The sequence below is a fragment of the Chenopodium album genome, chromosome 21 (assembly GCF_948465745.1).
Source record: "Chenopodium album chromosome 21, dcCheAlbu1.1, whole genome shotgun sequence".
In the NCBI taxonomy this organism is placed as follows: domain Eukaryota; kingdom Viridiplantae; phylum Streptophyta; class Magnoliopsida; order Caryophyllales; family Amaranthaceae; genus Chenopodium; species Chenopodium album.
Window position 1 is genome coordinate 3,355,201 of NC_137854.1, and position 25,256 is coordinate 3,380,456.

Consider the following 25,256-nt stretch of genomic DNA (forward strand, 5'->3'; position numbering starts at 1 on the left):
TTGCGGGCGAAAAAAGGTGAAAAAATTACAAAATTAAAGGATATAATTCACGCTTTTTAAGGAATTATTGAGGTTTTGGGGCTTGGTGACGAAATAATTTAAGTTTTATCCAACCCATTCTCCGCTTCTGCTCAAGCTAAAATAGATTACCTGAGTTAGTAATTGATCATGTTTTTCAATGGACCCATTCCTATTACACTAGTCAAAGGTACATTATGATTGATCATGTTTATACCTGAGTTGTCCCTTGCGAAATGATCCACCTCATTTTATTTATCTGTTGACAAATTTATCTTTGTTCTTGGATATTTTCATGTAGTGGTTGACCTGATTTGAGATGTGAAATATCAATACTCAATTACTCCATGTCTTCAAATTCACTTACACATAGTCTAAACAAGTTTGGTTGCTCTTTGGTAAGAATAATCAATTATCTTGAATATATATTAATTGGTATAACAAAATAAACAACAAAAATTGAATTAGAAGCCATCAAGTAACCTGGTAAGTCTTTCCAAATCCAACAAAATGCAACACACATAAGTACATAACAATGAAATCAAGCAAATAATCAACAAATTCACACAAAAACCCCTCAACAAAACTTTTATTAATATCACAAACAAGATATAACTTACAAAACCAAGTTAATCTTATCTCAAACCCTCAATCTCATCCTCTCATCACAAACCACAAATCTTCAACAACCCAATTTTTTCTTTTCATTTGGATTGTTAAAGATTAACTCAAGATGAAGCAACAGACCTCAAAGCAGGAACAACAGCTTGTTCAGACAAAGAAACAGGACAATAATTTCTAGTAGCAGAAAGTTCATAAGGATAAGCATCAGATTTAAGCCATTGTTCAACATCAAACTTCTGTTGTCCACACTTAACATGGGGCCCAGTAGTTGTGACCTCGATATAGTTACAGTACCAACCATGGTGTGGGCCCGACCCATCGGAGATGACCCTCATGCCACAAACTGGTGCGTTTAGACATGGGCCGCGTCCACTGAACACGTCCAAGTTACCCCTCTCGAAGTAGTCGTAGTTTTGGCCCATTAGCCCGCCCCAGCTTTCGATGTCGGTAATTCTAACTCCGTCGCCGGTTTTACCCCATAATTCGAGGCTGATTTTAGAGTCCGTCCCTGCTTTTAGGACGGACCCTGTCCTGACGTATATGGTGTACACGCATTCTGACTCGTCACTTGCCTGTTAAGCAAAATAAATAAATTTATTTTGGATTAGAGATTATTGGAGAAATTTGTGAAATGTAGAATGTGTATTTCGAATTAGACTTACAGATACAGATCGAGCGATCAGAGCCAAGGATAAGAAGATGATGGCGTTTAACAACGCAGAGTTTCTCGCCATTTTGCTGCTAACGAGTGTTTGTACTAATTTCTCTCTCTTCTGTTTTTCTCTCTCTTCGTTGTTAGGAGTGGTGGGGATAGAGGTGCGATTGGTTTTATTTTGTTGGATTAGAAATTTTGTGTTTTCATGATAATTGAACTACATAAAAAAATATTTATATAAACAAAAAAAAAATAACCTTTTCTAATTTTGTTATTTTTAATGTTGGATCTAGTTAATTGGCACTTGGCAGTTGGCAGGGAATGGATCCAAATTATACAAATAATATTTTCATATATTTGAAAACAAAAGTCATGTTGCACCTCGTAATTAAATTCAAAAATGTTATATTGTATTTAGGGGTGCTAAACCTTCGAGCCGAGCCCGAACACTGGTAAGCTCGGCTCGAACTCGTTTGTCTCAAAAGAGGCTCGGCTCGAGCTCGAAGCTCGACGAGCTTTCGAAACCTAGGCTCGGCTCGAGCTCGAGAATCCTGATGCAAGTTCGAGCTCGGCTCGAAGCTCTGATTGAGCTTGTAATTTTGAGAACCTCGGAGTTAGCAATTCAGTGTAGAGCACTCTGTATTTAGTTGGAATTAGGGGTAAAACGATGCAATTACAGATTGAATAGTCAACATCTTCATAAATTGTAACAATTAACCATATTTTAATATATAAATAAATAAAAAAAATTTAACCTCTTGTCCTTGCCATTGATGAACTGTTGAAGGCTTGAAGTTAAAATTTAACCTCTTGTCCTTGCCATTGATGAACTGTTGAAGGCTTGAAGTTTGTAAGGAGAAGACAAAATTCACCTTGATAGTAAGTAGCGTATTCTAATCGACACCGGTAAGCTAGTCGGCGACAATGATGGTGTTTCCGACGGCTAGTGGGGTGGTGGTGTATTGTTGTGAGGTGAAACTCATGAAAGACTGAAGTTGTTAGCTGATGAGAGTGACGGCTATGTTATGCGTGAGGAAACTGATAGTAGAACTAAAGCTAGGGTTAACAAAGACAATTGAAGGAGTAAATCCCAACAATCCAAAATTGGGTTTTTATTTTTTATTTTTTTAATAATAAAAATGAACATTTAACTTTTAGTTAAGTGGAATTTATTACTGTAATTCATAATTTCAATTTAAGAATAAAAATAAATTTTTTTTATATAAAATTTGTATTTTTTAAAAATATATATATAAATATATTTTAATCGAGCTGTTCACGAGCTTTTCGAGCCGAGCTTTGACTTGCTCAACTCGGCTCGTTAAGGTTTCGAGCCGAGTTCGAACTCGAGTCGAGCCTCATCGAACCGAGTTTTGACTGAGCTTTGACCGAATCGAGCTCGAACAGTTCACGAATAGCTCAGTCTCATTATCACCCCTAATTGTATTCATTTTACTCTTATTTTGAAAAATACCAATATTTATATGTGGTTAGCCATACGATGTAGTGAACCATTATAAAAGTAACTTTGTTAATGTTTTATGGGTTACAATATTTGGTTAGTGTTGTAGAAGTTACTTTATTCTTATACAAGCGGCCACATGGTGTTAAACACGCGGTTTAGAAAATTCACAAAAATTTATTTTCATAATTATATTTGAGGATGAAGGAAATACACAAATGGCAAATCTAAGTGTACTCAATGAAAGAAATGTCTATTACAGCTTTCCACAATTCGGTGGATTAAGATAAGTATAAATGAGAGTACTTGTATACGATAATATCAATAGAGATAGATGGTTAATGAGGAAGAAGGGCATCTGAACAAAGGCCGGCATCATCATGTGAGAGCTGACACGAGTATTACAATTATTGTTTGAAACAATCCTCTAATTATTTTATTAAAGTAGTCATGCTCACCATGATTATTAACTCTATCTATAAAAAGATCTCGATCCAAATAGGATCATGTAGATCACGGAGGGAATCGTCTGAATGAAAGAAGACAAGTCTACGACTACATTTAGCATCCAAACAAACAATGGAAAACCATTCAAACCAACTATCAAGTCAATAATGGCATTTTTACTTTAGCTTAATTTTAGTTTAGTTCAATTCAGCTCCAATCAGTTCAGCTCAATTCAGTTTTTAATTTTAATCTCTCATAAAATATTTATTTCAACTCAGTTCAGTAAATGTGAACCGGCCCTAAATCATTGTGAAATTTTATACTCCCTCCATCCCTTAATAGAATGCCTCTTTTGAGCATTTATTCCTCACATAATATAATAAAGAGAAAGAGGCATTGTATTAAGGAATGGAGGGAGTAACATTTAGCCTTAGGTAACATTGAAAAAATTATTATCAAGAAATATAGCCAAAAAAAAAATGTAAAGAGCTTCCAAGTATTTTCTCATATAATTCAAAAAAAAAAAAAAAAAAAGAGTTAAATATAAAAATCTTATGTAAACAATTGTACTCATACAAATTATGATCTTAAATATACTAATTTAAGCTCTTAAGTTGAACCAATTTTTTCTCCAAAGAAATAGATATGTTGAACCATCTTGATTTACGGAGTACTATTTTTTACAATATTTTGTGAAAAATTTTATTATTGTATATTATTACAATAGTATATACTTATTTATTAAGTAATAAAAAGGATTATAATGTGTCTAAATTAAAACTTTCATTTTAAAAAAGTAATGCATCTAATAAAAATTAAAACGGATGAGGAATTATATACTCCCAATAAAGATCATGTTTTTTAAAAAAAATCGAACACTTAAGACAAAACAATAGCTCCATATATACTAAAGTTAAGGTACATCCGTGAATATACACTTGGGTGTATAATATCTACTAGGCTTTTTTAATCTACAGTGTTATAACAACTAGTCTTGCCTAGCATTATGTTGATTGTAACATTATTGAAGGGCCGGGTCGGTAATTAGACTACTTAAACTTAAAACGCCGGTAATTAATAATTACGTTGAATTGATTAGGAGCATAATGCTACTGTATATTGCTATAGAATAAAGTGTGACCACCTAAAATCATTTAAAAATTTAGAATAAAATTACTAGTACAACAAATTTATTTGTCAAAGAAGTTGCTTTGCTTTCAGGTAGCTATAAACGTGGCCGCTGTCTCGTTTATTATTTTGTTGTTGATTGTAAAATGAATCCTTTGTTGTCCTGGCATTATAAGCATGTCCACATACCTTTAAGATGACAAGATGGATAGCATGATGATTTATTGACACAATATTAATTTTTGCCATTATGAAGAAATTCGCATGGACTCTAGAGTTTAGCTTTTGAAAATTTTGAGAACATAATAGAACCATCTCGTTATTGTACAGATTTTTTTTTTTTTTTTTTGGCAAGACTAAGATTAGTATACTTTATTAGAAATAAAATTCACATAAGTTTGGACATCATAAATTGATTAACTATAAAGTCTTAGTTACATGTTTATTTTTCAATAATTCACTCAATTGATACAAGTACTAATACTACGATAGTAGTCCGTCTGATTACAAACCTAAGCTCTACCTTTTTAGAAAAACAACTAAGGTCTGAAAAACATTGGAATTTTACGTTTTGATTGCAATAGAGTGACTACTCCGCATAAAATAAACTTAACAATCATCCACATTAGGGCCTGTTCTCATTGACTGAACTCAGCTGAATTGAACTGAACTGAACTCAGCTGAACTGAACTGAACTGAATTTCAACGTAAGAGACCAGGCCCTAAGTTCACAAGATATAAATAAGCATGAAGTGACAACAACTTATTATTTATTTATTTTTTATTTTATTTTTTTTGAGAAAAACTTATTATTTAATTGATCATAACAAAACTCCACAAAAATAAGAAAACATACATTATTCATCATCCCATGGAAAGTCAGAATGCATTATCAAACCTTATAATAACTCACCTTTATTATCCGATCCAATAATCAACCTTATAATAACAGTAACAATAATAATTCCTACTCCATATTAAATCAAATTTCAAAACCCATAAATTTAATTTAATAGGAAGCTGCAGACCCTGCACCAGCCAGGAGAGTTTCAACAGGAAGAAGAGAACTACTAGGACGACGTCGTTTAATTCCATGATCATTGTTGCAATTATCCCTAAAAGCCGAAAGTTCATGAGGAGATCTATCTCGAGAAAGCCATTGTTCAACCGTAAACAACTGTTGACTACACGGAATGTGGGGTCCAGTAGTGGTCACCTCCACGTAGTTACAGTACCAACTATGGTGTGAGCCTGTTAAATTAGAGTGAATAGAGTTTTCTGTATTTCATTAGAGTGTAGAGTAGTGTATTTATACAAGAGATTAGGGCTCACGAAATAGGCCCGTTAGGTACACAATATAAACACTAAATATAGGCCCTAACACCCCCCCTCAAGTTGGAGCATGCAAATCACAAATGCCCAACTTGCCGAGTAAATACGTGAACTGACTTTTACTCAAAGCCTTGGTGAATATATCCGCTAATTGGTCTGTAGTCTTCACATAAGACGGGCTAATGATACCATCCTGAATCGCATCACGAAGATAATAACAATCCACCTCAATGTGCTTAGTACGCTCATGGAATACCGGATTCTGCGCAATATACAAGGCAGATTGATTGTCACAAAATAAACTCATAGCACGGGGATGCGAAACACCCAAACTCAGAAGAAGAGCCTTTAACCATTTCAACTCATCAGTAGTTTTAGACATTGAGCGGAATTCGGCCTCTGAAGAAGACTTAGCCACAGTGTCCTGTTTCTTAGACTTCCAAGACACAGGGGAAGAACCAAGAAACACTAACCAGCCTGAGATAGAACGACGCGACAAGGGACAACCTGCCCAATCTGAGTCACACCAACCTGTAATATGTAAATCACAATCTGAACCCAAAAGGATTCCCTGACCCGGACATCCCTTCAAGTACCGGACTATACGAAGAGCAGCTTCCCAATGATCCTGTCGCGGTTGATGCATAAATTGAGACAAAATATGCACCGCGTATGCTAAATCCGGTCTAGTAAAAGACAAATAAATCAGACGACCAACAAGCCGTCGATACTGCTCTGGATCAGAAAAGAAAGAGGACTCTGATTTCGCCAGAGTATGATTCTGCTCAATAGGAGTACCAGCTGGACGAGAACCTAGCAAACCAGACTCTGCAATAATATCAAGTGTATATTTCCGTTGACATAAAAATATGCCATCCGGACTACGAGCAACCTCAACACCAAGAAAATACTTCAAAACACCCAAATCCTTCATATGAAAACAGTCACTCAAGTATGACTTGAATGTTGAAATCGCAGAGGAATCATTACCAGAAATTATCAAATCATCAACATATACCAGAACACTCAGTTGAATAGACCCAGATTGCAGAGTAAAAAGAGAGTAATCAGAGTACGATTGCCGAAATCCGTACCTTTTCAAAGATGAGGCCAATTTAGAGAACCAACAACGAGGTGCCTGCCGAAGACCATACAACGACTTCAGAAGACGAAACACCATACCAGGTTTAGCGCCATGAAAACCAGGGGGAGGTTTCATATAAACCTCCTCATCAAGATCACCGTGAAGGAATGCATTGTGGACATCCATCTGATGCAATTCCCAATTCTTCGCAGCAGCCACAGCAAGAAAAGCACGGACAGTGACCATTTTAGCAACGGGAGCAAACGTCTCGTTATAATCGATACCTTCAACCTGATGATTACCAAAAATAACAAGACGAGCCTTCAATCGCTCTAGTGTGCCATCAGCGTTAAGCTTGACCTTGTAAACCCAACGACACCCAAGAGCCTTCTTGCCCGGAGGTAATTTTTCCATTACCCAAGTGCCATTATTTTCCAATGCATCAATTTCTTTTTGCATTGCCTCTTTCCATCCCTCATCTTGCATTGCCTCCTTGAAATTACGAGGCTCAACCATCGTATCAATAGCTGCAATAAAAGTACGGTGTCGCAGAGAAAATTTATCACAATTCACAAAATGTGCCAAAGGGTAAGGAGTACCTGAGGAGCTCATAGTAGACGGTGAACTAGTAGAAGTAGATGGACTCGGGATAGATAAAGTATGTGCGACGTAATCACGGTGCCAACCCGGTGCTTGCTTTGGCCGAAGACCACGACCCAAATCAAGTGTAGAGGAGGTAGAAGAGCTCGGGTCAGCATGGGAGGAGCTGCCCGAGCTGCTGTCACTGGCTGCAGCAGTAAGAGCCGCGGGCTGGCTGCGGGCAGCACTAGAAACTGCAGGCTGGTCGCGGACTAGGCTGCCAGCAGCAGCTGCGGGCTGGGAAGCAGGGGCAGCAGTGGCAAGTGCGGTGTGTGGGCTGCCTGCACTGCTGTCCGGAGCTCCGGGGTCAAGAGTAGCTTCACTCGCCTCAAGAACACACTCCAAATCATCGAGAAAATCAGTATCCACACCCAAATTATGTTCAATCGCATTCTCATTCCCAACATGACTATCACCCTTTGTGGCATACGGAAATTCATTCTCATAAAAAATGACATCACGGGAAACAAAAATATCACCCGTCTCCAAATCATACAACTTCCACCCTTTTTTACCATGAGGGTAGCCCACAAACACACATTTCCGACTCCTAGGAGCAAATTTATCCCCCTTAGCCTTTTGATTATGAGCAAAACAAAGACACCCAAAAACTTTCAATTCATCAAAATTAGGCTCCTTACCAAAAAGCAATTCAAATGGAGTCTTATTATCAAGTAGACGAGAGGGAGTACGGTTAATCAAGTATACCGCACCTAGGACACATTCTCCCCAAAAACCAACCGGAAGATTGCCTTCAAACATTAAAGCACGACTAACATTCAAAATATGTTGGTGTTTACGCTCCACTCTACCATTTTGTTGTGGGGTACCGACACAAGATGTTTGGAATAAAATGCCATTATCAATAAAATACGGAATCATGGGATTGAATTCTGTACCATTATCACTCCGCACAAATTTAACATGAACATCAAATTGACATTTAACCATAGCAAAGAAAGAAGAGAACGAAGAATAAACTTCAGTTTTATCATTTAACAAATAAACCCAAACACCTCTTGAGAAATCGTCAACAATCGTCAAAAAATAATGAGCACCACAAGCAGAGGGAGTCTTATATGGCCCCCATAAATCACAATGAATCATTTCAAAAATTCGGCTAGCCCGACTATCACTATCTGGGAAACTACCCCGTGACTGCTTAGCTTGTGGACAAATTTCACATGCTTTATTTAAAGATTTGCTACTAGAACTAGCACTAATAGCAGGAACTAACTTGACTATTTGATCCGACGGATGACCCAGACGACGATGCCATAGCTCGAATGTAGAAACTCCCGAATTCGTCACCGCACATACTTTTGGGATTCGCCGGAAATAGTAGAGTCCATCTATTCGTTCACCGCCTCCAATCAGGCTCCCCGAGTGTTGGTCCTGTATAGCACATAATGAGTCAGTGAATCGGACATAACAAGCAGAATCATCAATCATTTTAGACACCGAAATTAAATTGCAATTTAATTTAGGCACAAATAAAACATTCTCTAGAGTAATTCCGTCGGCCAAATACACACGCCCTTCCTTTGTAGCTAGAGTTTGTGTACCATCCGGAAGAGCAACGGGGCATGATAAAATAGAACGTTCATCCACTAAGCAAGAGGCATCACCGGTAACATGATGAGAGGCGCCAGTGTCGATAATCTAAGACGATGAAAAATACTCACCAATCATTTTATCTTGCTGACTATTATTAACCATATTCAACAAAAGTCGAACATGCTCAGGCTTGAACTCAGATAAGGCCGAAAGAGTAGCTTGGGAAGGGCCATCACCAATAGAGCTGCCCACGGCATTATCACGAGCCGTGGGCTTGCTGTGAACAGTAGCAGGTGCGGCAGAAGCAGTTGCGGCAGCAGCAGGGACAGCAGACACGTGGGATGACAGAGCAGCCCTGCTGCCAGAAGCAGGGGACTGACCAGAAGGCACACCTCCCCCCTTCTTCCCATATTTCTCTACCCACCAATCCGGGTAACCATGAAGCATAAAACAACCGGAATTGTCATGGCCCGAACGCTTGCAATGTGAGCAATATAATCTGCTCTTATCGACCCTATTTGGCGGCTGAAAAGTCCTTCGATCAGAGGAAAGAGCAAAAACGTGTGCCTCATCCTTAGTCTTGTTGTGTGCGATGCCACGAGAGCGCTCTTCCTGGAGAAAAGCGTGGTATGCACGGTCTAGTGTAGCCGGTGGTTGTTGGGACAACAAGTTTGTCCTCACGGCTGCATATTTCTCATCATCAATACCAATGAGAAATTGATGTAATTTCTCCTCTTCTCTGTCAATTTCATACTTAGCAGCAACATTACACTCACACTTCCCACACTCACATCCATGGGGAGGCTTGAGACTAATCAAATCATCATAAAAACCCATCAAAGTATTGTAGTATTCTTCCACAGTCATAGATTTGGTTTGTTTGCAATTAGTGATAGAAGAACGCAATTGTTGGAGGCGAACACCACTAGCCTCGCAAAAACGCTTCTCCAAATATTCCCATAATTTTCGTGCTTCCTCAAAGTATGGGATAGAGGCCGCAAGCTTTGGGTCAATAGCTCGTAATATCCATGAAACAAGCATGGAGTTGACGGTGTCCCAATCGAGGAGCTTCTTCTTCTCTGTCGGTTTTGAGATGGTGCCATCAACAAACCCATACTTCCTCCGAGACTTCAAAGACAGGGTAATAGCCCTAGACCACGCAAGAAAATTGTCACCCTTCAATACCACATGAGTGATTAAATTGCCGGGTTGATCTCCTGCTCCAAGATAGAAAGGGGATGAAGGATCAATTTTGCCGTCGTCCGCCATTGATGAATAGAGTAGGGATTATAGAGTAGAGAAATATAGTGATTATAGAGTAGTAATCAGAGATTAGAGAAGTAGAGATTAGAGAAAAGAAAAAAAATTTAGAGAGAATAGATTAGGGTTTAGAGTATAGAGGCTCCGATACCATGTTAAATTAGAGTGAATAGAGTTTTCTGTATTTCATTAGAGTGTAGAGTAGTGTATTTATACAAGAGATTAGGGCTCACGAAATAGGCCCGTTAGCTACACAATATAAACACTAAATATAGGCCCTAACAGAGCCCGAACCATCGGAGGCTAACTCCATGGCACAAACGGGCCTGCTAAGACATGGACCTCGACCCGAAAATATGTCCAGGTTGCCACGCTCGTAGTAGTCGTGGCCCTTTTCCATGAGCCCACCCCAGGCCTGGAGGTCCTTGATTAGGATTCCGTTGCCTGTGTCATCGTACAATGCTAGACTGATTATCGAGTCTGTTCCTGCACTGATCGTCTTGCTTGTTCTTACGTATACTGTGTATACACAGCTGAATTCATCATCCTGTTAACCAAAACAAATTCAAACAATTAATGAATCGGTTATCTAATAAATGATTATACTTTGTCTGGAATTAGTTGTCACGTCAAATTTGAACTGGTAACATGACAGCTAAATCTAGACGGATGGTTTAATAGATGTACTTACCGCAGTGGCGGATAGAGTGAAAATGAAGAGGAATAAGAGGATGGTTAAGTTGGAGAGGATGTGTTTGGTTGCCATTTGGTATGGTATGATTGATATCTGATATCTCTCTATTTATTTTTTCTTGTGGGTTGGCTAATTGGAGAGGAGATATCAGAAATATATTGTAATCTTGATAGCAAGGTGAGGATTGAGGAATGACTTATTTAAGGAAAACGCTCTGATTACTACTGTTTTTATTTATTGGATAGTATGGAGTATTATTTTTTGTACTCCCTTTTTTTCATTAGCATTTTATCAATTGAGGTTGAACTGTGTACGTGTTTTAGCTTATCAATAATTAAATTAAGGCAGTTGAGACCTGAGATGTTTAAAAAAAATTTTAGAAAAAAGTCGAATATACTAGAATGTTGTTCAATACTTACACCAAAACTTTTAAGTATTGTCTCATCGTTTGTTAGTTGTGACTTTAATTTTTGATTTTTTTTTTAATATGACATATAAACTTATTTTTCTGAAGTTGTCTTACTCCGTATCTAATTTTTTTTCTACATTACTCCGTATAAAATTTCATATGTTGTGGCATGCTAGCGTCAATAGGCCCTAGCCAAAACCAAAATTTTATAAGGTGTGTGGCATGAGTGGCATGACTGGCATCCCTATCCAGCCAATGCTCAACAATTAAGAAGTTATGAGCAATTAGTATTACATGCACCATGGTGCACCTAGAATTAGGTACACTAGGCCCAATAGTCCAGCAAATCCATGTCCAATAGAAAGAATCCTGCACCCAAGAGAAAGAAGCCCAACAATTTTTTTTTCACCATTGAATTTGGATATTCTTTTTTTTTTCTACCTCTAAATTCTTTAAAAACCTAAATTAAAACTTTTAACATCCATTTATTAATTTTTCTCTCTCCTCTTTTTTTTTTCTTTTTTAAGATTATTATTGCTTCCCTCATTGATAATATTGATTCTCCCTATTTCTACCTCTAAATTACTATTGATAATATTGATAATGGGGGAAAACTCTACTTTCTCTATCCACTTTAATATAAAGTTTCTTCTATTTTATTAAAAAAAAAAAAACAAAAACAAAACAAAAAAAAAAAATTGGAGATTTGTTGGGTTTTTTTTTTTTTTTTTTTGACCAATTTTGGTGGGTTGAGCAATAAAACTAGCAAATCTGATGTTAATCGTTCTATATCCATTACATTCATATTTTGTTATTATATTTCTAGTTTGTTCATATACGTTGCCTTTTATGTCCATATATATATGTGTTGCATGAAGTAATAATTTGTGTATAATTTTTATCAAATATTTTGGTATGAATTAATAATTTATTTGGATGTTGTGTATTTCCTTCTTTTGTTGTTTGATACTTCGTATTTAATTATGGACCAACTACTGAACACCTTCAAGAAACTTCTGAACATCCACCAGAAACTTCTGATAAGACACCAGAAGCAACACAAAAGCCCCATAAACTTCTGACAAGCCCTTAGAATTTTCTGATAAGCCACTAAAAAACATAGAATCAATCTCAAAAACCTCTAAACCCCTAAAAAAAACTTCTGAACCACAATTACTAACCACTGTACACCCTTCAAAACATTTTAACCACCTTCAAAAACCTCTGAACCTCCTACAAAAACTTTTGAACCCCAATTACAAACCACTGAACACCCTTCAAAAACATTTTAACCACCTTCAAAAATCTCTGAACCCCAACCACAAACCACTGAACACCCTACCAAAATCCCTGAACCCCCTACAAAAACTTTTGAACCCCAACCACAAACCACTAAACACCCTAAAAATACTTCTGAACCTCAACCACGAACCACTGAACACCCTACAAAAACCTTTGAACCCCCTACAAAAACTTCTGAACCCCAACCAAAAACCACTAAACACCCTAAAAAAACCTCTGAACCCCCTACAAAAACTTCTGAGCCCAAACACAAACTATTGAACACCTTACAAAAACCCGTGAGCCCCCTACAAAAACTTCTGAACCCCAATCACAAACCACTGAACACCCTACAAAAATCTATGTATCCTCTACAAAAATTTTTGAACCCCAACTACAAACCAGTAAACACCCTACAAAAACTTCTGAACCCCAACCACAAACCACTAAACACCCTACAAACACTTCTGAACCTCAACCACAAACCAAGAAACACCCTACAAAAAATTCTGAACCCCAAACACAAACCACTAAACAACCTACAAAAACCTCTGAACCCCCTACATAACTTCTGAACCCCAACCACAAACCACCGAACACCTTTTAAATTTTTTTGAACCCTTACAAAAACCTCTTAACCCAATCATAAACCATTGAACACCCTACAAAAACCTTTGAGCCCCCTACAAAAAATTCTGAACCCCAACCACAAACCACTGAACACCTTTGAAAAACCACTGAACCCTCTACAAAAACTTCTGAACCCCAAGCACAAACCATTGAACACCCTTCAAAAACTTTTGCAGTTGAAGTCACTGCTCAGAATGCTAAATGTTAAGATTAATAAGTTATAAAGTAGAGAATGCCAATTTTTTTAATTAAATTAAAAATACATAGATTTAAAATAAAAATAAGTTCATAAGTAATGTATCGCATGTTCAGAATTATAATAAAGATGTTCGTAATTTCAAAAATACATGTTATGTATTTACAGAAAACATAACATATGTTCATATTTTTAACTTAAAATGTTCAAAATACTAAAATATAATCAAATACAGATCTGTTCATAACAAAATACACAATTATCACTAAAAAAATCAAAAGAATATGAAAGCTACATTTTTCGAAACTCAAACCTAGCTATGGTGATTTAGATAATGAAATCTCATCGGAAAATAATCACACCATCATCTTAACCACCTTCTTCTCGATGACGACGCCATGTTAACTTCATTGTAAAACTCCATTAACAAAACTTCAAATCGAAGGTTGAAAAAAACAAATTTTGAATTTAATCTATTGTAATGAAGGAATTCACTCAATGGTGATTAACAATATGAAGGAATTCAATTAAAATGATGATGAACAAATTCAAGAGAAAGAAAAATAAAATAGAGAGAAAAATAGAGGAGAGAGAAAATAGAGGAGAGAGAAAATAAAAAAGAGAAAAATCAGAAATTTGAAAAGTCGAGGAGGAAAGAGAAAAAGAGGGTATATTTTAATTGGTGGTTCATATAGAACTATATACACCATGGTGCATCTTATAATTTGCCAGTTATGAGTGCACGGAATTTGTAGCCTAGTAACCAAAAATTTCTGGGCCAAGCTCGCTGAAATGCCCAAATTAATCCTCAAGCAGCTATGATTTGGGCCCATTAGCCCACTTTTTAAGGAATATTTCAGTAACTAGACTACATTTTAGCAAAATTATATTGAAGTCTTGCTGTGATATGCAATTTATATCTGGCGGTACATTTCTTATTACTGGACTGCCTCAGCCCAATGGGCTTCCAGTACAAGGTATCCTGTGTTCAATTAATTTGGCAGTGGACCTTATGATGCAACTTTGAAAGTTTATGGCCGCATTGATCTAATTTATAAAAGGAAATTTTGCAAAAAACCACCTTTTAAATCTTATTTTTTGCAAATAACCACCTTTTAAAAAAAATGTTGCAAAAGACCATCAATTTCAAAAATTTTGTTGCAAATTACCACTTTTTCAGCCAAATTTATCAATTGTTTTACATTGAATTGGTGGTAAGTTGCAACAAAATTTTTAAAATTGGTGGTTTTTTGCAATATTTTTTTTAAAAGGTGGTTAAATGCAAAAAACAAGATTTAAAAGGTGGTTTTTTGCAAAATTTTCTTTACAAAATTAACATTGCGTATGCACCACTTCATGTAATCATGTTGAATACATAACTCTACAGTATTTTATTTTTGTTGTTTCACTACAAATCCATACTAATCTATTAAAAGACGTTCGTAAAAATCTATATGCCACATAGACCCTTTTACTTACGCCCCATCACTGGATAAGGAGATACGAACACTCAACCTCTTATAGGAAAAATAGTTATTTAACCATCTAAGTCAATTAGCAACCATATTATATATATGAAATAAATGTATTACGTATATAATTGCAAATAATAAGGACTAATTATAAACGAATAAAAGACACCAAAAATATTAATTATATATAATTACAAGATTTAATTTAAGTAGCAACCCGGTACAACGCCCGGATCACACACTAATAAAGTAATTAAAACATTATTAGTATCACTTAGGGGTGATAACTCCATTAATAAATTCACAAACTTTTAAATAAAACGGATGTTCAGTGAATCCCTCCATCTCCCCCCCCCATGTGATGGGGGTTCGATTCCTCATAGCCCCCTTTCCTGTGATAGGAAGGGGCCCCTCCCCGTAGTTTACCGTGCAAAAAAAAAAAAAAAAAAAAATCCTTGTAAGACCTGAAAGAAGACTTTTCTACTCTCTTCAGTTCATATACTTATTGTTTTCAGTTTTTCACCAATTTGGTATTTTTTTTTTAAAAATAATAATAATAATGTACAAAAGACAACATAAAATGGAGAGAGCATAACATTTTGGGCTAGATCCTCAAAGTGGGGACAAATTCCTCAAGGGCTCAAACCAAGTCCCTAAACATATTTTCATCTGTCATTTTATTTAGTTATTCATATTTATAGAATTATTCGACACGTATGGTTGGTGAAGGACCATTTGTTTGAGTAAGTACTAACTTAATACGAAGTAACTTTCCAACATATAAACACTAGAGGTCCCATATTCGATCAATGCGAAATACATAAACCAAAATAATAATATACGAGTATATCATTATTAAAAGGCAGAGCGAGCTGAAATTAAATTTAGGCTATGTTCTCTTCAAATTATTTTCACTTCAGTTCAGTTCAGATTTTAATTTCCTTCTTTCATAAAATATTTCTGTTCAGTTTAGTTTAATTTAGTTCAATTCAATTCAACTCAGTTCAGTTCAGTCAATCAGAACAGGTCCTAACAAATGTAAATTATTTACAAAGGCGTCCAATCGAATGAAGAATAATTGATGATGGAAAAAAGATAATTGTGGTAGAAAAATAGTCAAGATACTATTTGATCCATGAATAAATATCTGGTGGATGCCAATTCTTCCACGTTCAAAGGGAAAATGGGCAAGTTGCCCATGTGGGTTAGTTTTTTAAGCTCACAAAATCTGAATTAATTTAAGCCATAAAACTATACAAGAATTGGCACTTGGTATTTTGTTATGCAAATATATTCTGTCATGCTTTTTTTTTAAAAAAAAAAAAAAAATGAAAAAGTAGATTCCAATCCCTCTTTCAAGCATGGATTCTATTCATTCATGCCTTGATTATTGGTCGACTTCTTTTTCATAACATTCTCTCCCATAACCATGTTTAAATTTTTAACACATACTAACTTATAAAGAATAAAAAGTAATTATAAATAAAAACATAAGTTTCTAACCCTTTGCTCTTTGAAATTTAATTTAACTCGATTAATATAGTCACACATAATTAAGCAAGAGAAAGAGAGAGCTTTAATACTTCTATTTCTTAATAGAAATATTTTGATATTTCACACTAACCATTGATAGTTTAATGGAGACTTGTTGATATCCAATCAAATTCTTAATTATAGTTTCATAAATAAATAGAAAAAATGACACACATTATTGTAGGCAGTTTCAAACAGTAATTTAATTCCCTAATACAGGAGTACCACGTTTTCAACTCTTCAACAAATAATCACTGTTGTTTATACTTCCTTTTTCTTCCTAAATTTTAATTTGCCTCTTTATTTTGACCAAAATCATAGTCAACCAATTACAAATAATTCAGCCATTCTGCCATTTTATTGGTTGAGAAGAACCAGGGCAGGCGGGCAGATGCATTTACATTCACTCTTTTTTCTTTTATTACTGTAGAAGAATATCATTCGCTTTTTTTTTTTTTTTTTTTAATTATTATTTTTTTTTTTTTTTAATTGTTGTATTGTACTATTGTGCCACACTACCACGACGCCATAAGTAGCATAAATTTATTGGCACTTTTAACATCGTATAAATCAATATAATACTTTAATAAGTAATTTAATTTACAATAATTTGTAATATCCTATTATCAATTGGTTTGTAAACTCTCAATCAACAAAGGAGGCTAGGAGCTGAGACATGCATAGGATAATAATAAGTGGGTAATTCAAGGCATATCTTCAAATTCTCCATGTATTAAATAATTAAGACTAAAATTATAACATATATCAAGTAGACATATATAGTATTAGGTTACCTTTCATTAGTGGATGCCAATCATGAGATTCATCTTATTGTCTTAAACAATTTTTTTTAATTGATATCAAGTACAATTTGATCCATGTATACTTATTTTTAAATTTGTCATTAAATAAATTTGTCATTACTTAGCATCTTGGATATAGCCGACTTCATAATTAGGATATTTTTATGAGGTTCCTTAATAAAAGTACAAAATATTAGTAATAAATAAAAATGTAATAGTATTTGTATATAATTATTGAGACAAGAAAACAATAAATATACACTATTCTTCAAGGCTTGAGCAATCAATCAAGCTCCACTAAGTTTGAATTCACCAATAATTGATCCAAAAAAAAATATCATAGAAAACAGCTACTTGCAGGAAAGAGAAATGGATCTATCGGTCTAACATGTGTGCAGTGGGCGCGCATGCACTATGATTTTTATGCATATGGTTGAGGAAAATACCTTAGCTTTGAGCTAAATGTCAAATATCTAACCTTAATGTAAGCATGTATGCCCCAATAATGTAGGAGATACCTTATTCATAGATTCCTTTTGAAATGATGTGCAATAAATAATTTGAGGAATAACTAACTAACTCATTGAGCTTCTTATACAAGTTTTATTAGTACAATAACATCTCAAATAAATTATTGAGCATCCCATGACAAGTGGTAATAAATACTTTATAAATAATGAAAATGAATTTAAATATGTACAGCTTTGCAAAGGAAGTATCGCAAATCCATAAACATGAATTAACATTGAAAATTAAAAATGTTTTGTTTGATTGTAGTTATTTTTAAGAAAATTGAGCAACAAAAAAGTACCATAAGTTATGAAGCTCAATTATTAACTTCACCAATCACCACATAGTTTACTAATCTCATATGCATGTCTTGCAATGAAATTCATGGATAAAGGTTGGTATCATCCATGATAATATCAAAAAGTCACTCAACTTACATTCTTTAAAATTACGTACTTACACTTTGTTTTATCTTAGGACGGCTTTAAATTGAATGTGATAAACTATGTAGTTTATTGTTTATGAACGTGGAAACATGTCATATATCTAAACACTAGATATTTAATAATCAGGATGTCAAAGCACTTATACTTTTCGTAATGACTACTAAGTGACTAGATAAGGCAATATACATATTAATTTTGGTGAAAAAACACTTTATATAATTTCCCCTTTAAACCCAACTAAAAGGCAAAGGAGGTGATGTATAGTAATTTTCTTTTTGAAAGAAAAAGACAATGAATAGTAATTAATTAAATAAAATTTAAAGATGAGGTGAGAAGCATAGATAATTATAATCCAAGAATAGAATACATATAAGCAATTATAGATTGGACAAAGAAGTTAAAAACAGTTGAATTGGAAAGAGAAAAATAAAGATGATAAAAAAAAAACTCATTCATAAGAAAAAGAGAGATTATTTTTGAATAAAAACAAACTACCCATAATTGAAAAATCCATAAAATATGTCAAAAAAGAGTCCTTTTGACTCAGCATGCATGGGAGATAACAATTGCTGAGGAGAATAAGGTTGAAGATTATTGAAAGAAACCATGCATTGCCATATTATGATCATGATTTTGATAGAAAAGCCATGCAACTGGGGTCCTTAACTCCTAACACGTTAATATCAACTTTATATTATACAATTATTTTTCTATATATTAAGGTGGCCCTCCAATTATATATCAACGTTACCTTCTCAGTTTTTTGGATGGATTAGAAATTGTCTGGGAAAACTATAGATTATATAATGTATGTGTCTATATTTGTCGTCTATAATATGTTATGCCCACCAATTATATGTCATTTTTGCACTAGATATAACAGCTTTTCATCCAGTAAATATGATGGAACTGTTTCAATTCAGTGATCTTTGGTTTTTTTGTAGAAGTTAGCTAGAGATCGAGATCAGTCAATAATGATTGATAGTTATTTTACTTACGGTTTTACCATAGTAGAGACTCGGATGGATGAATCATTTGATACGTGTGTTTTAGTGGTTATTAAGTAGACATATACGAAGTATATAATTACATGCGTGCATGTGATGAGGAACTCCGTTGATAGTACAATAATGTATAGTTGATTGTTTGAATTTTATTTTTATTGACAAAGACACATTATATCATGAATTTTAGTACTGTACAACTTTTTCAGAGGTTTATTATTTTCTCACAAAACGTAAGAAATTATTTACCTACTCGTCTCAAATTAAATGGAACTTTCATAGGAGTGATAGGACCACATTTAATTCCATTAAACAATTTATTTAAAGTAAGCTAGATTTATAAAGTAAAACAAATAAAGAAAATTATTTATAAAAAATTATGCTCCTTATTAAGTTCATATTAGACAAAACTCATCAATCTTCCAAATTAAAGGTGTGTCACTGTTTGTATTGAATCTAAAGTTAGTGATCACATGGCCAAATTAAAGAGTTTAAGAGGAGTAGTTGAGGTCCATCTTATAAGAAAGAGAGATCGGTCAAGAATCGATAGATCTTTTGCCACGCAAAACATTCACATGAATATTATTTTGTTTGTTTAAATTTTTGATCAATTGTTATTTTGGTTTAAATATGATATCATGAACTTGAAACTTCATAGGATGTAGTTTATTGCATTGTAAGTTTGAATTCTTTGGTTAACAAAAGCATAATTAATGGGGCAATTTCTTCATTAGAAATTTCTTTCTACAAACACAAAAGATATTATTGCTTATATAATTAGCCTCTCTCTAATTCTCTATATATACTACTACGTAAGCAAGTGAATAAACTTTACATAAAAATTACATTTTTAATCATTGGTATTTACATATATACCAAAGTTTTTTTTTTTTTTTTTTTTTTTTTTTTTTTTTTTTTTTTTAAGGATTTAGATTGTATAGTTGATTAGTTACCATTATATATATGAAATCATTACTCATATGATATGGAACCTTCAAGAACATATTTATATTGATTCTTTGACACTACTCATGCATCATTCTTCCAAATTAAAGTTGTAACCATTAAATCTGAATGGAATTAGTCATCTATCTACAGTCTACAATCACATGGCATGTCCAAATTCTAATTATGTAAGAGAGGTTTCAATGCTCCATCACTAAAAGGCAGGTTATTTTCATTTACCATAGAAAAAAGAATTTGGTGGAAAAAGTGATCGGAATATGCATGTTAGGTGTTGGCAATATGGCATTATATCTTATATTTGATAGTTTGTATGAGAGTAGAATCATTCAATTTATTAGTGTGTTCATGTGAGATAATGTAGTACTATTGTACATTTAAGAGTATTGACAAAAGATTAGGGTTTGAATTCATACCTAATGCATGCGTGAACTATGTCTATGACCTTTCAAACCTATCCCAGGTGATAGGACAAGTGTCTATTTTTGTTGTTTTTTGAGGCATTTTCCAAGTTAACATACCTCTTGAATCATGGAATTAAAGATTTATGACTATACCAACAAAGATTTAGCATGTATATATTGTGATTGTGTATATATTCACAAGTACGATTATTTAAAAAAATAAGTTTTATATATGATTGTATCTCACTCCACATAGTCCGACCTCCCTCATTATTTGTAATTATTGTAAAGCAGCATGGTGAAATCTAAACCGTACCACAAAATTGTTTATTGTGCACAACAAACATTTCCATCTTACATGAAGTAAAGAATTTGAATACATGTTGAAATTGCTACTTCATCAAAAATAATTATTCTTTAAAAAAAAACTTTATAGGTCTCCATAATTAAGCTATTATAACTTTCGTATTAATAAAGATGTATATGGAAGTGCATCGTAGCTTTTTAACAAACTACCCGTATCAACAATCTTACAAATCTACAAAGTAGCTATAAAACAACATAATATAACCTCAAAATTAGAAGAATAAGACACAAAGAAGAATAATTAATTGAAGTTCCTTTTGAAGCTTAATATAATTAATAAATCAGCTAATCTATATAATAAAAGTAAAATCAAATCCATGCATCTCTCAGCTCTAATACAAAGTAGGAATTAAGCATAAAAGATGCATTGAAATTAAGATGGAGTGTCCTCTTGAAAGAAGGCAAGTGTTAAGAGGAACATTGAACAAGGTTTTGCCTTCCCTAGTAAAATCAGTTATCCATCCAAAAGTACTTTCTTCATTTATTCAACACTTTTTTATCTTCATTTCATCAAACACTTGTCTTATTACCAATTATATAATTGAAGGGAGTAGCTTTGGTTCATCTTCTTCTTACTTTTAGCTTGCCTTTTTATCCTCTGCTCAATCTTCATCCTTTGCCTATTTCTCTAGGGAACTTTACCATAAAAAGAGCTTACTACAAGTGGCAAGGTTGCTTAGAATCAGAACATGTCAGTTCTCCTTGTCCACTGATTGATGAGTCCTCTCACTAGTCCAAATTAAACCCCCCAAAAAAAATTGAAAAAAAGAAAGAAATTTGATTAACAAACTAGTCAAACTATTTCCAACATACAAGACAGTTTAGACTCACACATACAAACAAATTAAACCAATTGAATGTTTTTTATAAACCATTTGATGTGCATTTTACCATTTCTCAAACAACTAATAGGTGCCACCCACGCTTATTTAACTATTTATAAAATTTCATAATGCAAATCGCATGTGAGTAAACTGGAGAATGGTGATTTTCCATAAACAAATTATTGAGTGCAAGTGTTGTTCCACGTTAGCGAAATATATTAGTACGTGTCTTTTTTTCTTTGTAAATGAGGAGTTACATCTTAAAACACATAGTATTAATTGATTACGTTAGCAGATTGTCCTCTATTGTTTGCTTATGATTGACCTAATTAAGATATCATGTCATTTTGCTTCGAACCCTTATAGTTCTAAACTGAACTCTGAATGTTCCACAAAAACTTAGCTACTATGGCTATTAAGAGAAAGAAGTGGGGTGCAACTTGACAGATCATTACATAGTACTTTACTAGTAATTGGGGGCAATTAAAGAAATGGTACACAAATTAAAAAGGAGATTTCAAATTAGTACTAATTGACAACAAGTTACAACTTACATTCCTTAGCAAAGCTTTATACACTTCAGCTTGCAAGTACTTTTCTAGTTACAAGATTGATTAAGTATGTACAAGCTTAATTAATCCTTCCACCCAATAGGTTTTTGGGCCCCTCATTTCTTAGGCCTTTTTTTTTATACAACTTAACTTCTACATAATCTTTGCTTAGTGCTTACTAAATCATCCTAAGCAAAGGGATAATGCATATATATAGCAAGTCCTCATTCCCTATTCTTTACAATTTCTAGATTGGGAAGAGCCAAATGGTCAGAAATCCACAAGGCTTCTATAGCCTAAACTGCCTTCTCAATGACACGCGCCTCCACTTCACTAACCGTTGTAGAAAATTCATCACCTACACCCAAAATAGAAGCGCGTTTATTAATTTTTGTACATACGTACTAAAATACATATGGAATAATATGAATAATAGTTACCTCGGCTGGTTCTTGTAAATAATAAGACGCATTTGTTTCCTTGGCAATTTTGGAGACGAGTATGCCAAAACCTTGATCTCGGTCTCTCAATACCTATATTGGAAAAAGTTTAATTAGTACATGATCATAAAGTATGTTTAAAAGTTGATTTATGAGTAAGGATTAATTAAGGAGCATAGGATACCTTAAATGCATCTTCATCCGTCCGATCATCACCGATATAAACAGGGAAAACATCAGTGCAATTGGCCAATCCTGTATCAATTAATTAATTTTATTAAAAAGAAATTATAATAATAATGGACTTTGTTAAATGACAAAATCTCATTATGATAGTGATAAATAACTACCCAACAAAGGTCAGCTTCTTTCACACCAATGAAATTATATCAAAAGAATATTGTTATTTTTTTTAATATAAAGTAAAAAAAAAAGTGATGGTGATATTTAGAGAAATAACTTACCAAGTGATTCCAAAAGAAATTCTAGAGCCTTTCCTTTATCCCACTTAATGGTCGGTCGGATCTCCAACACCTGTTTTTATTTACGTTAGAGAACATAGCATTAGATCTTTTCGCCCAATCCTTTTCTTCTTTTTGTTTTAGATTAATTTATATTCTTTTTACCAACTTGATGCTAAAGCGAAAATAAAATAATGTGTAGTAATAATACTCTCTCTGTCCCATAATAAATCGAACTGATTTGAATTGTTCGTTTACCTTTTACCAACTTGATGCTAAAGCGAAAATAAAATAATGTGTAGTAATAATACTCTCTCTGTCCCATAATAAATCGAACTGATTTGAATTGTTCGTTTACCTTACGACCCTGGGTGAGTTTGAGCTTTGGGTATTCCTTGAGCACTGACCTTACTTCATGAGACAGTTCATTCCATTTCTGCATTGTTTGATTAATCAAATTGTTACAACTTTTACGAGTTATTTTATTAATTAATACTTCGAATATTATTATGAGAAAAAAAAAAAAAATATTGATCATGGGTAAAAAATGAACACACCTTTTCATCCACACAGCGAAAATGAACAGACAGACAGAATTTGTTGTGCTCCACCTTAGCTCCAAGTATGGTTTTAGTTTTATCCAAAAGTATCTTATAAACCTGTAACATTATCCATTATCATATATAAAATGTCAATATTTATACTCATAAATGAACAACAACAAATTAAAAAAAATAAATAAAAACTAACCTCATCGATCATAGGTAGGAATTCACTAGCCGGTTGAAATAGTACAGCTTGACTTTTCTGAAGATCAAAACAAAAGAAAACAAACCCACATTAATACGGAATATAAACTTTTCTCGTCTAGAATTAATAGTCACATATGACTATATGAGTACGACTTGATTTTACGAGTAGAATAATTAAAAGACGTGGAGAAAAGTAATGACCTTAACATGTTTGGAGCCTTTAGCGGGGCCTTTGATATCCATGCCGTGACTTCCAGCATAGTACAGCTCAGTCAATTTGACAAAGTTGTAAACTTTATCTCGGCACCTCCCACTCACGATTGCCGTTGGAAAATATCTAGCCAACTTTCTCACTGTCCTCCTCATCTATATCACCAATACAATTGAAAAAATCAACTTTGTATTCTATAATGATAGTAATAATGCCGTGTTTTTAATAAAAAGATATAAAATATTTATTATATATACATACAGCATCGGACATAAAGGCACGATCAGGGTCTTCAACGATAGGAGACAGAGTTCCATCATAATCCAAGAACATGACAATTTGTTTCCCCTTAGACGCCTTTATTATTTGCTCGAACATGTCCAACGCCGATGGCTGGTTCAACTGTAATGAAAAGAACACGAATAGATTAATTAATTTCTCGATAGAAAATATACGCAGAATATTCTTTTTTTGAAAAAAATAATAACCGATGGAGGACTTACGAGTCCAAGAGAAGGAGTGGATTTGAGGTGAGTAGGAGAAGAAGCCCTCATAGAATCGACCCATGAACTATTGATGTCGAGGTCTTTTAAGAGTTGTCTATCACACAATGGTAAAGAAATGTATTTACCAGGAATGGGAGGAGGTTTTTGAGATAGTATTCCAGAAGATGAATTGGTTTGTTTCGATTCCAAATTCGACACAATACTTTGCCTCGTCATTTTTTCTAAAATCGTAACCAACAACAAGTATTGAATAATGGTGTTGTTTCTAGAGAGGGAAAATAAGATGGAGGAAGGGATTAGAGAGAGAGAGACGGGAGATGAGAAAGACGGGAGAAGGAATGGGGTTGCATTTATAGGCAGCGAACCAAGTGAGTAGAATGAAAGAAAGAAGGAAGACAAAGTATAGAGTAGTTATGGTATTTTGTTATTGTTGGGGTAGGGGGTTGGGGTTGGGGTGTGGGTGGGGCCCACAATAGTCAAAAAATGAGGAGGGTCCACGTGGTCCCGGTAACGGGAGAGCTCCGCCGTTTTCGCCGTCACAGGAACAGCCGTGGGACAGCTGTAGTCTTGTGGATGTCAACACATGTCAAACAT

General features: G+C 34.2%; 3 protein-coding genes across 3 annotated transcripts; all 3 read right to left on the reverse strand.

The window, feature by feature from the left end:
• Positions 1-579: 579 nt before the first annotated feature.
• On the reverse strand, positions 580-1,483 carry LOC145601255 (PLAT domain-containing protein 3-like). The gene is made up of 2 exons (XM_081657228.1): positions 1,305-1,483; positions 580-1,214 (listed from the first exon to the last, which is right to left on the reverse strand). The coding sequence occupies exons 1-2, from the start codon at positions 1,374-1,376 to the stop codon at positions 747-749; spliced, it is 540 nt and encodes a 179-aa protein (XP_081513354.1). The 5' UTR covers positions 1,377-1,483; the 3' UTR covers positions 580-746.
• Positions 1,484-5,343: 3,860 nt separating this feature from the next.
• On the reverse strand, positions 5,344-10,972 carry LOC145602676 (PLAT domain-containing protein 3-like). Its single transcript, XM_081658839.1, has 3 exons — positions 10,898-10,972; positions 10,495-10,753; positions 5,344-5,585 (listed from the first exon to the last, which is right to left on the reverse strand). Exons 1-3 carry the CDS (start codon positions 10,970-10,972, stop codon positions 5,344-5,346), a joined length of 576 nt encoding a protein of 191 aa, XP_081514965.1.
• An 11,261-nt stretch (positions 10,973-22,233) lies between these two features.
• Positions 22,234-24,990, reverse strand: LOC145603014 (putative trehalose-phosphate phosphatase J). Its single transcript, XM_081659147.1, has 10 exons — positions 24,660-24,990; positions 24,418-24,558; positions 24,147-24,311; positions 23,944-24,000; positions 23,751-23,852; positions 23,552-23,629; positions 23,197-23,266; positions 22,917-22,987; positions 22,733-22,825; positions 22,234-22,650 (listed from the first exon to the last, which is right to left on the reverse strand). Exons 1-10 carry the CDS (start codon positions 24,876-24,878, stop codon positions 22,582-22,584), a joined length of 1,065 nt encoding a protein of 354 aa, XP_081515273.1. The 5' UTR covers positions 24,879-24,990; the 3' UTR covers positions 22,234-22,581.
• Positions 24,991-25,256: the final 266 nt, after the last annotated feature.